This window comes from Nicotiana attenuata, chromosome 5 (genome assembly GCF_001879085.1).
Source record: "Nicotiana attenuata strain UT chromosome 5, NIATTr2, whole genome shotgun sequence".
Lineage (NCBI taxonomy): Eukaryota > Viridiplantae > Streptophyta > Magnoliopsida > Solanales > Solanaceae > Nicotiana > Nicotiana attenuata.
The window spans coordinates 3,161,182-3,174,427 of NC_031993.1; the positions used below are offsets into that span (position 1 = coordinate 3,161,182).

Below are 13,246 nucleotides of genomic sequence, written 5' to 3' on the forward strand. Positions count from 1 at the left end.
GAGTCATTTCCATCATCCTCTTCCCTTGCAAAAATGAATATGTCCCCTACTCTATATAAAACCTTCTCCAAAAAATATGATTACCTCTATAAGTAGATATACTATCTGATGAACAAAAAGTAGCCTCCACTTAACTACCCCTCATAAACCCTTACTCAGCTTTTGCCAAAAAATCTTTTGCACCCTGGACCCAAATTTGTTCCTTAGTCCAACACAGACCAAAAGGAGTTAAAGAATATGTTGCTGCCTCAAAACTTGACCAGCATCCTATTCTTGCAACTCGAGAGGAACAATTTATCACTCTTGAAATACCAGATGATTTTCCCAGACAATGGAGAGATCATGGTTTTACCCATATTCATTTTGGTGCTATCCGAATCGCTTTAACATACCACGGAAGAAGAGGTCAACCTATTGTAGCTCGACTTTCTTTATCTAGATACAAGATATTTAGAGTACCAACATGCAAATTTGGGTATTGCAGAAGTTACCTTAAATGCGGGGACTTTCTTCATAACTATCTTTCAAAATTTCAACATGTCCCTTTATGACCCATACCTAACCGAAGCTCTAAAAATCCAAGTCCAAATCCAAGGAGCCCCACAAGCAAAAGATTCCATCCAAGCTACTCTTCACCACCAAATAGCATGGCGAGTCCAAAATCATGCCATGGGTCTCTGTCTCCCCGGAGGAGAAAATGCTTTACTCTTAAATATTGATGCTACCAAAGGGAACACCATGTGCACCCAAATACCCAGACAGATTTCCAAAGATGATCTAGTCAAAATTCTTCCTGACTCTTGGATCACAAATTATGAAAAGCTAAGGGAACCTGAAGAACCTCTGCAATCTGGTGAACCAACTTTTACCAAAAGAAGTGACAAAACCGTTTCCATAAGCTTTGACCATTTCCATCTCAAAAAACCCAATAAAACCATCTTCTCTTGCCAAATGATTCAACCCAAAGATACCACAGATACATACCCAGAACCTGATGGAGTGTTTTTCTGGAATATACAAAGCATCATGGAAGAACATGACTGGTGCCAATATTTTGACAAAGAAGGAAAAAGAATGTGGTGGTTCAAATGCCCCTTCACTGGTCACTGCCCATGTGATCTTGATTGCACCTGCCAAGACTGTTTAGAAGATCCAATTGGAGAATATGATGAACATCACCAGCACAAACCAAAATCCAAGAAAAAGGAGAAAGCTACTGAAAAACAATTTCGAGCCAAATATGAAAATAAAGATCCTTCGATTGGCTCATTAAGCCGTCCAGGTAAATATGAATTTCTTGTCAGTTATGAACCCCAGGAATGGCCAAAATTACCAGAAAAATTCACTCCAAGTTGGGATGATAGTGAAACCACCCCAAAACCCAAACCACCATCAGCTCGTAACCCAGAATCCAAAAAGCAACCTGAACCTAAAACTCCATCAACCCAAAAGTCTACACATCCGCAAATATTTATGATGAGTCCTTCAAGTTCCAGCCACTCCCAAGATTTTCCTCCACTTCAATCTTTCGAAAAAGAGGGTATCAGTCATGCCCCAAAAATCCCCAAGAAAAACACAGTACTACCTTCTGGAGAAAAAACCCAACGAGTGACATTGAAGCAACAATAAATTTGCAATCAAAAAACTCCATCTGCCAAAACAAAGTCCTGAACAACATTGACAACACCATTGGGTGCACATGGTGTTCCCTTTGGTAGCATCAATATTTAAGAGTAAAGCATTTTCTCCTCCGGGGAGACAGAGATCCATGGCATGATTTTGGACTCGCCATGCTATTTGGTGGTGAAGAGTAGCTTGGATGGAATCTTTTGCTTGTGGGGCTCCTTGGATTTGGACTTGGATTTTTAGAGCTTCGGTTAGGTATGGTTCATAAAGGGACATGTTGAAATTTGGAAAGATAGTTATGAAGAAAGTCCCCGCATTTACGGTAACTTCTGCAGTACCCAAATTTGCATGTTGGTACTCCAAATATCTTGTATCTAGAAGAAAAAGTCGAGCTACGACAGGTTGACCTTTTCTTCCGTGGTATGTTAAAGCGATTTGGATAGCACCAAAATGAATATGGTAAAACCATGATCTCTCCATGTGCACCCAGTGGTGTTGCCAATGTTGTTCAGGACTTTGTTTTGGTAGATGGAGTTTTCTGATTGCCAATTTATTGTTGCTTCAATGTCACTCGTTGGGGGTTATTCTCCAGAAGGTAGTACTGTGTTTTTCTTTGGGATTTTTGGGGCATGACTGATAACCTCTTTTTCGAAAGATTGAAGTGGAGGAAAATCTTGGGAGTGGCTGGAACTTGAAGGACTCATCATAAATATTTGCGGATGTGTGGACTTTTGGGTTGATGGAATTTTAGGTTTAGGTTGCTTTTTGGATTCTGGGTTACGAGCTGATGGTGGTTTGGATTTTGGGGTGGTTTCACTATCATCCCAACTTGGAGTGAATTTTTCTGGTAATTTTGGCCATTCTTGGGGTTCATAACTGACAAGAAATTCATATTTACCTGGATGGCTTAATGAGCCAATTGAAGGATCTTTATTTTCATATTTGGCTCGAAATTGTTTTTCAGTAGCTTTCTCCTTTTTCTTGGATTTTGGTTTGTGCTGGTGATGTTCATCATATTCTCCAATTGGATCTTCTAAACAGTCTTGGCAGGTGCAATCAAGATCCCATGGGCAGTGACCAGTGAAGGGGCATTTGAACCACCACATTCTTTTTCCTTCTTTGTCAAAATATTGGCACCAGTCATGTTCTTCCATGATGCTTTGTATATTCCAGAAAAACACTCCATCAGGTTCTGGGTATGTATCTGTGGTATCTTTGGGTTGAATCATTTGGCAAGAGAAGATGGTTTTATTGGGTTTTTTGAGATGGAAATGGTCAAAGCTTATAGAAACGGTTTTGTCACTTCTTTTGGTAAAAGTTGGTTCACCAGATTGCAGAGGTTCTTCAGGTTCCCTTAGCTTTTCATAATTTGTGATCCAAGAGTCAGGAAGAATTTTGACTAGATCATCTTTGGAAATCTGTCTGGGTATTTGGGTGCACATGGTGTTCCCTTTGGTAGCATCAATATTTAAGAGTAAAGCATTTTCTCCTCCGGGGAGACAGAGACCCATGGCATGATTTTGGACTCGCCATGCTATTTGGTGGTGAAGAGTAGCTTGGATGGAATCTTTTGCTTGTGGGGCTCCTTGGATTTGGACTTGGATTTTTAGAGCTTCGGTTAGGTATGGGTCATAAAGGGACATGTTGAAATTTTGAAAGATAGTTATGAAGAAAGTCCCCGCATTTAAGGTAACTTCTGCAGTACCCAAATTTGCATGTTGGTACTCCAAATATCTTGTATCTAGAAGAGAAAGTCGAGCTACGACAGGTTGACCTTTTCTTCCGTGGTATGTTAAAGCGATTCGGATAGCACCAAAATGAATATGGGTAAAACCATGATGTCTCCATTGTCTGGGAAAATCATCTGGTATTTCAAGAGTGATAAATTGTTCCTCTCGCGTGGCAAGAATAGGATGCTGGTCAAGTTTTGAGGCAGCAACATATTCTTTAACTCCTTTTGGTCTGTGTTGGACTAAGGAACGAATTTGGGTCCAGGGTGCAAAGGATTTTTTGGCAAAAGCTGAGTAAGGGTTTATGAGGGGTAGTTCAGTGGAGGATACTTTTTGTTCATCAGGTAGTATATCTACTTAATAGAGGTAATCATATTTTTCGGACAAGGTTTTATATAGAGTAGGGGACATATTCATTTTTGCAAGGGAAGAGGATGATGGAAATGACACAGACATATTTAGTAAACTGTTCCTCCCTCCAAAAGGATGGGCTGGCTCTGATACCACAGTATAAAGAACAGTGCAAGAGACTCCAAGAAAGCAAACTAAATCATATGTGATTAGCGTTGAGGTGACGCACATGCTAGGTGACGAGCGTGTGGACGTGCACTGTGTAAGTTGTGACTCCATTATTCCTGCGACACTATATAGTTACCTCATTAGTTTGTAAAATAATAGAAAATACTTATATGAATCCTATAAATACAAAATCGATATATTGAAAGTTCACATGACATTTATAAAAATATGAGGGAAAAATTGGGTATCAACAACATCTTCAAGTAAAGTATGTAAGAATTAACTTGACAACGAAAGATGAAACAAATAATAACAACTTAAATTAAATGCTTATAAGTAATGTAAGAGTCCAAGTCGGTCAATTTTTATATATAAGCCCATGTACACACTCGTCATCTCATGTACACGTCTTCCACATAATTTAAATAGTACAATCAACCCAATCCTAAGGGTTAGTTTCCCGCACACAATGTTAGGCAAGATACTTACCTCGATTAGGCCAATTCAACACTCAACAAAAAAGTTTTCCCCTTAAAATCGCCTCTGCATAGCTCAAATCTAGCCAAAAATGACTTAATATCATCATACAATGTAAGAGAAACCAATTACGATTAATAAACCTATGATCTTTACACAATTCCCCAAAAGTCAACTCCTGGCTCCCTGGTCAAAACCCGAGTCCAGGGGTAGATCTCGACTACCCATAACCCCATGAGTCCATATATGTGTTTTGTTTTCAAATCCGAGTCCAATTCGACTGTCGAATCTCAAATTTTTATTTTTTAAAATATAGACAAAAATCCCCAAATAATCATGTATATTCATGTAATATAGTTAAAAATTGATCACAATCACTTACCCAATGGCTGTATGTGAAAATCTCCTCTCCAAATCACCTCCTACCGAGTCTAGGGTTCAAAAATATGAAAAAATGAGACCAAATCCCATCTTCCCAACCTTTTTGTTCAGGTGCAGAAGCTATAATACAGACCTTGGGTGTGCACTTGCGAATGTGAACATTGAATCACATTTGCAGCGCCTGACAACCTAGAGGAATGTGGCAAATGCGAAGTCTGCCCTCTTCGCAAATGCAACCAAATGATCGCAAATGCGAGCCTACCCAGCCCAGGCCTAACTTTGCAATTGCATGTAAGGCATTGCAAATGCGATACCTGCCCCCCTCCTGTCCACTTCGCAATTGCGATGCTGGTGCTCGTAATTACAATACATGAGGCACCAGCACACCAGCTACCTGGAATTGACCCCAAACCAATTCGAAACACGTACGAAACTCTCGCGAGCCCTCGGGCTCCAAAATATCATAAGAATAATCTTCAAAAATAGTCCACACGCCTAACACCTTAACCTTTATCGTCAATCTCTTTTTTTCATGTTTTCTTTTTCAGTCAACTTAATTAACACATATATAATCTTGACAACAGCAGCCATAACATAATCAAACTATTTCTCACAATTTCCAGCCACAACCAACCATATATATGGGCTTAACACAGCCTACAAAAAAAAATAACGATTCCTTATGCTATGTGATCAATTACTATCTTGTAGATTTTCACTCAAACAACTCAACTAACACATGATTAACCTTAATCACAACCAAGAACATGAATTACGTACCTTAGGCAGTAGATATAACTTAAAATCCCCAGCGGTGTAGCTCACAACAACCCTCAATCACACCATAACACTATAGTAGTTGTATTCTCTTCTTGAATCAACCTTTAGCGCTCAAGTTGGTGTGTAAGCACTTGTATTTCGACCTGAAACTCTAGCATATATGGAGGAGGAACTGACTCTTACCTCAATAAATAACAACAACACAAAAACTGGGGTTACTTCACTTTGAAGAATCCTCCAAAACAGCCACAAGATGAAGAACTACGATCTAGCAAGCACCACAGGATTTCTGGCGTTAGATTCATGTTTTTATCTTTGGTTTTCACTCTAGAAACATGGATAATACATTAAGAGTGTTTTTGGAGTGTATAGGGTCTTGTTTGGTCAAAAAATGAACCCAAATAAGCCTTTCCCCGATGTTTAAAGCTTGGAGAATCATCCACTGCCTAAGTGGGTCCCGTAGGGGCTGCCTGTGCAATCTCGCAAATATATGAATATCTCTCTACTCCAATATTGTATCGACAAAAAATTTATTGTGCTGGAAACGAGACTCGTAGATAATTTGATAGGTGGATCACCCCTTTAATCCTAGTATATTGGGAGAAAAGCTCTGTGACATTAGACCCAAGTTTCAGTGAAACTTATGAACATAACTTGTGACGACTTTCATCGACTTTTGTTTCACAGCTCGCTTGACTTCAAAACATAATGTACGACTGTCATACAACTAAAAGAAATCATAATGTAAACTTCTTATCAAGTTAAGAACTCTGGTATCACCCCAAAAGTTTACGGGTTATAACATTCCCAACTTGTCGACTTTCGATGAAACTTATTTTCTTCAATTCATTTAGCTTCTAAATCGTCCAACCCTCTTGGGATGGTTGTAACCTCCAAGGTGACATGATTAACTTACTTTATATACTTTCAAAAATGATCTCATTTTTGATCTTACGTCAGTTGACTTATAACGTACTTTTACGTATGAAAATATGGGGTGTAACATTATACCTCCCTTTAGAACATTCGTCCTAGAACGTTGACAGATATGCTTATCAGTCTCCAACCCTCACGATACTTCCTTAACACATGTTATAACTCATCATTATCTTGGGATATGTCGTTAAATTCTCTGACTTATATTAATTCACTTAAGATGTATTCCAACATGAAAGTACGGGGTATAACATCATTCCCCCCTTTGGATCATTCGTCCTCGAATATTAACTATTGGAGACATGCAAAAATTCCGCAAGAGTCTCCTCTGTACACTGGACTAAAACCAACCTGTGCGCAGCCAGAAAACATACTACACATGCCACACAAGGCCAATGTCTATAAATAGCAACACTTGTCTCACACAACCATTCATCATAAGTACTGCAGGTCAAAAATAAGAGCTCACCTCAGGACCTACTGGTTTGACTACCCCATTTTCCAGGCATATCTTCAGTTTGAAATAAGTGGGGGTATTTAGATTGAATTTCTTCCTCCACTTCTCACATCATCTCTTCCACGTTCCTGCTTCTCCATAAAACCTTCACGGAGGTTATCATTTTGGTCCTCAACCGAAGGATCTGTCGATCTAAGAAAGCCACTAAAATCTCCTCGTAGGATAGATCCTTTGTAATATGAATATCATCTACTGGGACAACCCAAGTAGGGTCTCTAATGCACTTCCATAGCATGAATGAATGACTGTAACTCTGGAGGCAATTAAGCTCATAAGCTACTCTGTCTCTTTGTCAAATGAATCTTTAAGGCCCCATATATCTCCGACTAAGCTTGCCCTTCTTACCGGATCTCGTGATGCCTTTCGTAGTCAACGCATTTAGGAATACCCAATCATCTATGACTTTACATATGTTTGTACGTTAGGAATTCTTTTTCTACGACCTTGGCCATCGTATACTTTTTATACTAATGCTCTTAGAACCAAATACAATCCTCACCTTGGCTATCATAGTTCTCGATTTACCTTTCTTAAACTTAGTTATCAGCTTGATACTTGTAAAATTGCTATTCAACCCTTCTATCGAACCTTCTGCTAGAGTGATTATTCTATGTTATGATTTCTATACTTATCTAGGTCTAATAGTCGAACTCCATATTTACTTATATTGTAAATCTCAAGATTCCTCTTCTCTCTCAGCCTTTATATAGGCTTAATATGTCTTTCAATCTATGGCTTAAGGTATTAGTTATTACTTAAGCCTTTCTTGGATGCTATGGAACATCCATGATATAATCTTCTAACAATTCTAGCATTTGTCTGTGACGTGGAGTCAATTCTTTCTATTAACTTATACTGGAGTCTCCTATAACCGTAAGAATGTCAGCATATATGCTGCACGAATAATACTGTAAAATCTTAATTGTTGTTGTAACGTAACTAACTCCGGGTCATAGATTGAATTATTCCTTTCGTGCCGTCTCAACTGTCATTAAGCATAAGCAATTACTTTTCCTGGTCGTTCTGCCACTTGTTGTGTTAATACTCTGCTTATCTTAGTGCCCATACATATTAGAATTTCGTGCAACTCATATGATCTCGATTATTACTTTTGATTTATTTCCTATTCATTACTCACGATAGGTGCCACTTTCTTATGTAGTGCATACAATGTTGTAGTGATACTATTGTTACAAGATAATTTTTTCTTCAGGTTACTATGCCTATGTTGAAGCCTTCTTTCTTATTTCCTCAGCTAGTCATTCATTGTAGTACTTAGGGAAGACCCTTAGACTCTTGTAAAGCTACGATTTTATTATATCATACACCCGACAAACTTTTTTGTTATTCTTACTCGCCTGTAATTCTCCTTAGTTACTTACCTTTATGCCCTTGTGCTTGTAGGCTTACTTCTGAACTGAAATTCTAATTGTCTCCCTAGTGGCACTCTCTTTTATTTCTATAACAGTTATACGGTACCCTTAACTATCCCAACTCTTATCTGAATATTTCTCAAGGATTACGATCTTATATTTGCGAGACTGAATTCCCCATGTTGGGGTTCACTATGTTTATCATGCATGATCTGTTGATTTATCTGTGACCTCTTGTGTAGCTATAACTAGGCTCTTCCTGAATCAACTACTAACTACTCGTTGGTCCATTCTCATATTTATATTTGGTGTAATCTCTTTTGGGTTATGTCCTTTGTCTTAACTTACCTCTCATACTAGCTCCTTATGTAGCAAGTGTCCATTCGCACTTATGCATCAATAACATCTTGGCCGGGAACCGTTATGCCTCTCCCCTATGCTTGCAAAATGTTGTGGAGTCGTAAAATATCTGTAGGATCTAATTAAATGCAATCTCATCCCTTTCGCCTTTTTACCAAATTCTTTCTTTACCATTCTACTACTACCTGAACCACTTAACTCTGACTTAATACCATACCACAATATCTTCCCCTTCATGGGAGTACTAACATTTATTGCTATGTAGATTTACCTATAGATATTTTACCTCTTAACCTTCAGCGTTTTTCACATCATTAATAACCTTTATTCTCCTCGCGCTAACCCTTCTGTACCAGGGATAATTGAATTTCTTACGCACGAGGCTGTCACCTAGTGTAATTGGAACTTACTCCCTTAAACTTAACTCCACTCGCAGCGCTTGCTAAAGGAAAGGGTATTCCTAAATGACCTTTGAAGGTTATTCTTCTGTTATCCATTCTATTATTGTCGGGACACGATCTCTGAAATTCTCACGATGTCGACTATTATCAAATCCTCCAGTCCCTAATTCATGTTCGATTTTATCTTGTTTACTAGCCAATACTAATTTATATTACTTTGGGGGGTCTAACTCATCCTTCTAGTAATCATGTTGGAGTCACCAACTCATTTCGCGAAATAAGGATATAACTTTATGGCTTATACTCTTTTATAGTCTCAAGGCCTGTCTCCTCTTGTCTTTTCCTTCACTTGACTATAGACCGTGTCAGCTTGTCATATTTGGATATACCATTATCACTTTTTATTACATCTTACTCATAATGCTTCATTTACTATTTTCTTATTCACCTGCTAACGTTTCTGTCTATCACCTTATTCCGAAAACTTCAACAAAATATTATTTCGCTTTTAGCTCCCTTTACTCCATCTCACTAGCTCTTCGGGTTGCCTAACATTCTCTCTTTAATAAGGACGGGAGTCATACTATAGTAGATATTTACCCTTTCTAGGATTCCAGTGCCCATCTTTTGAATTTTGTGAATATTCTAGTATTCATATATGACTTTACTATTCTAGAGTTCACTACATGGTTGTTTCATAAGGAGAACTGTTATCACATTTGCAATGTCCTTTGGAAATGCCAGCTAATGCTTAAAATTCATCCAACATTTTTGGTACTATTACCCTGGCTGGATCTGATATAACATCCTTCTCTTAAATTGTATCTATTAGCTCCCATAAGGTATAATTGAGATGAGTGTGGCCAACTGTACATACCTTTGTTACTGTTGAAGTTAACTTTAGAATGCTTATATTTCTCTTCCTGGATTGTAAATAATGATAATCTTCAATAAATGTGTACCCCGTACCCTTCTTCACCCCTATTACCTATTGAAACATTTACTTTTAACTTCTGATACTCCCATGGCCTGCTATTCGTGAGGTGTGTTAGATATTCCCATCCTAGGGTCTTAAGCAAGAAATTTGCACATCTGGTATGCACAATTTGACAGGGCTTCAAACTGGGCCACATTGTCACGAACTCTCCCTCCCCCCCCCCCCCTCTCTCTCTCTCTCTCTTACTAGTGCCCTTACCTGCTACTATATTATCCCTCTGTCTAGATGTAATCTTTCTAATTGCAAGCATCTCTATACCATTAGCAAACATATGTCCTGGCTCAAACTCTTATGGCTCCACTCTATAGCACGATTTGGATTTCAAAGAAGGGAAACAAACTCCTAAATGCCTTGTAGCTTCCTATTTATATAATGTGGTGCACAACACACCGATAAACAAGACTCTAATAAAAATGGCTTGTAGACTCCCTAGGACAGAACTGCTTAATACCAAGTTTGTCACACTCCAAACCTGGGGAGGCATGGCATACTTGGCCCGAGCGTACCACTCTGTAACTGTGAACTCTGGACGGGTAACCCTCAAGTTAGGCCGAGGGGCCTACGTGCAAGCTGACAATACCAATCAAGGCCGACAAGGCCATATTCTGAATCATCTCAAAATAACGTCTCTCTCATATGAGGGGTAAGCATACCCAAAAGCTCATATATATAACTATGCAGGCCGATGAGGCCGCGATGAAAGTCTACAACCAGTAATACCAAACTAAATATGTACAAAGGTTTGGCAAGGCCACAAAACTGATATGCAAAATATACTAGACTCATCTACAAGCCTCTAGAGATAACTAAATTGTCTCATGGTCGGGACAGGGCCTCAACCTACCCATCAAACCTATATATACCAAATAGGACTCTAATGTCTAGATCTGGTAACTCCGGGGGAGTAGAGCTCTCCAATCAAGCTGATATTCGACTCTGTATACTAGGAAGGTCTATTCGGTTGTCTGTCAGGACTTGAAGGCATGAAATGCAGCGTCCCTTACAAAAGGGACGTCAGTACGAAATAATGTACAGATTATGTAAAGCAATAGAATAACTCAAAGCCGAAATTGAACTGATAATATAATAATTAAAAGTAACTAGGAGTCAAAGATGATTTGAACATATGCTTATCTTCACAGACGTTGACTCAACTCTCTCAATATAATGACTAAAATAGTTGTCCAACCCTATATGGATCGGTATGTGTAACTGCTTGGCCGTAGTAGGCTCACTCATAGGCACTCGGCCATACTAGGGTCCATATCTCAGCTATTCTAGGCTCACTCGTAGGCGCTCAACTATAGTAGTCTCGTAATATAACTTACCATCTGATCGGAGGTTGCCCAATAGGAGCCTGCCCACCGATTATAGCTCGGTGGTGGTGAAAATACTATGATACTGTATATATATCTATATAGACCCCCTGCTCTCTTGACTGAAAGAAAACAATACTTAACTGAAAATAAAGTCCCGATAAGGGAGAATACTGTAACTTATAAGACTAGGATAATGTACATAAATTCAGGAATATGAACTTCTCTTTATGTCTCTTTATCAAACATATGTAGTTACCGAATCATGCCAAAATGATGGAATGTTTTAGCCTTAATATACCTTTGAAATCTTCACTCCAATCGTCAACCAAGCTCAATATGATCTTCTTACGTTTACAATGAGTAAACCGATTTTGTCGTCATCATATAAGAATTTTAACTCTCATATTTCGAAACCAATATTCAATAAGAAAACTAACAGCACCTCCCGTGTTTGTTACATCTCCTAAGTTACTAAAAGTCACCAAACAACCCAAAAAACAACAATATAATTCTTAATAAGCTCTCTGTTACTTTAACAACCATTTGAATCTAATTCTTTATCCATGTATCTGCCTACAACATCTATAACATCATACTTATGCTTACCATATCATTTTCAGCCAAAAACATCATTAGAATAATCTTCAAAAATAGTCCACACGCCTATCACCTTAACCTTTATCATCAATCTCTTGTTTTTCATATTTTCGTCTTCAATCTACTTAATTAGCAAATACATAAGCCTAACAACAACATCCATAACATAACAAAATATTCACACAATTTCCAGCTAGAACAAACCATATATATAGCCTCAACACAACCCACAAAAAAATAGATAACGATTTCATATACCATGTCAACTATTATCTTGTAAAATTTATCACTAAACATACTCAACCAACACATTATCAACCTTAACCACAACAAAAAACATGATTTTCTTACCTTAGGCAGTAGATATAACTTGAAATCTCAGCTGGTGTAGCTCACAACAACCCTCAATCACACCACAATATTATAGGAGTTGTATTCTCTTCTTGAACCAACTTTTGGTGTTCAAGTTGGTATGTAAACACTTGTATTTCGCCTTGGACTATAATTTTANTATATATATATATATATATATATATATATATATATATATATATATATATATATATATATATATATATATATATATATATATATATATATATATAAATAATATGAAGTGATTCTTAGCTTAATAAACAAGAACAACAAGAAATCTGAGCTTACTTTACTTTAAAGAATTCTCTAAAACAATCACAAGATGAAGAACCGCGATCTAGTAAGCACCATAGGATTTCTAGTGTTGGATTCATGTTTTTATCTTTTGTTATCACTCTAGAATCATGGAGACTGCTTTGAGAATGTGTTAGGAGAGTATAGGGTCTGATTGGGTCAAAATATGAACCCAAATGAGCCTTACCTCGATCTTTAAAGGTTGGTGTCACGACCCCAATTCTCCCTCCGTGAATTTGTCGTGACGGCACCTAGTCTCTACGACTAGGTAAGCCTAATATTTTGAGGAAATGAAATGAAAAAACATGAAAGCTAACAACTAACAGTAACCGATAATTTAAATAAGCATTTGAGATGCCGCTCGGCATATCAAATAATCACTCTCGAAATGTACACAACTCTCCCAAGACCTGGAACATCGTAAGTCACAAGCTTCTAAGAATTTCTAGCAGTTCTATACATCAGTGTTTAAGAAATAAGGGAAGAATCAACATAAGGGGATGGAGCGGGACTCCAAGGTATGTGAACGCGGGTAGATGTACCTTGAAGTCTCCTGATCAGCAG

The 13,246-nt window shown here is 38.0% G+C and overlaps 1 protein-coding gene across 1 annotated transcript; it reads left to right on the plus strand.

Annotated features, from left to right (window-relative positions):
* On the plus strand, positions 670-1,629 carry LOC109225909. Its single transcript, XM_019390717.1, has one exon. It carries the CDS (start codon positions 670-672, stop codon positions 1,627-1,629), a length of 960 nt encoding a protein of 319 aa, XP_019246262.1.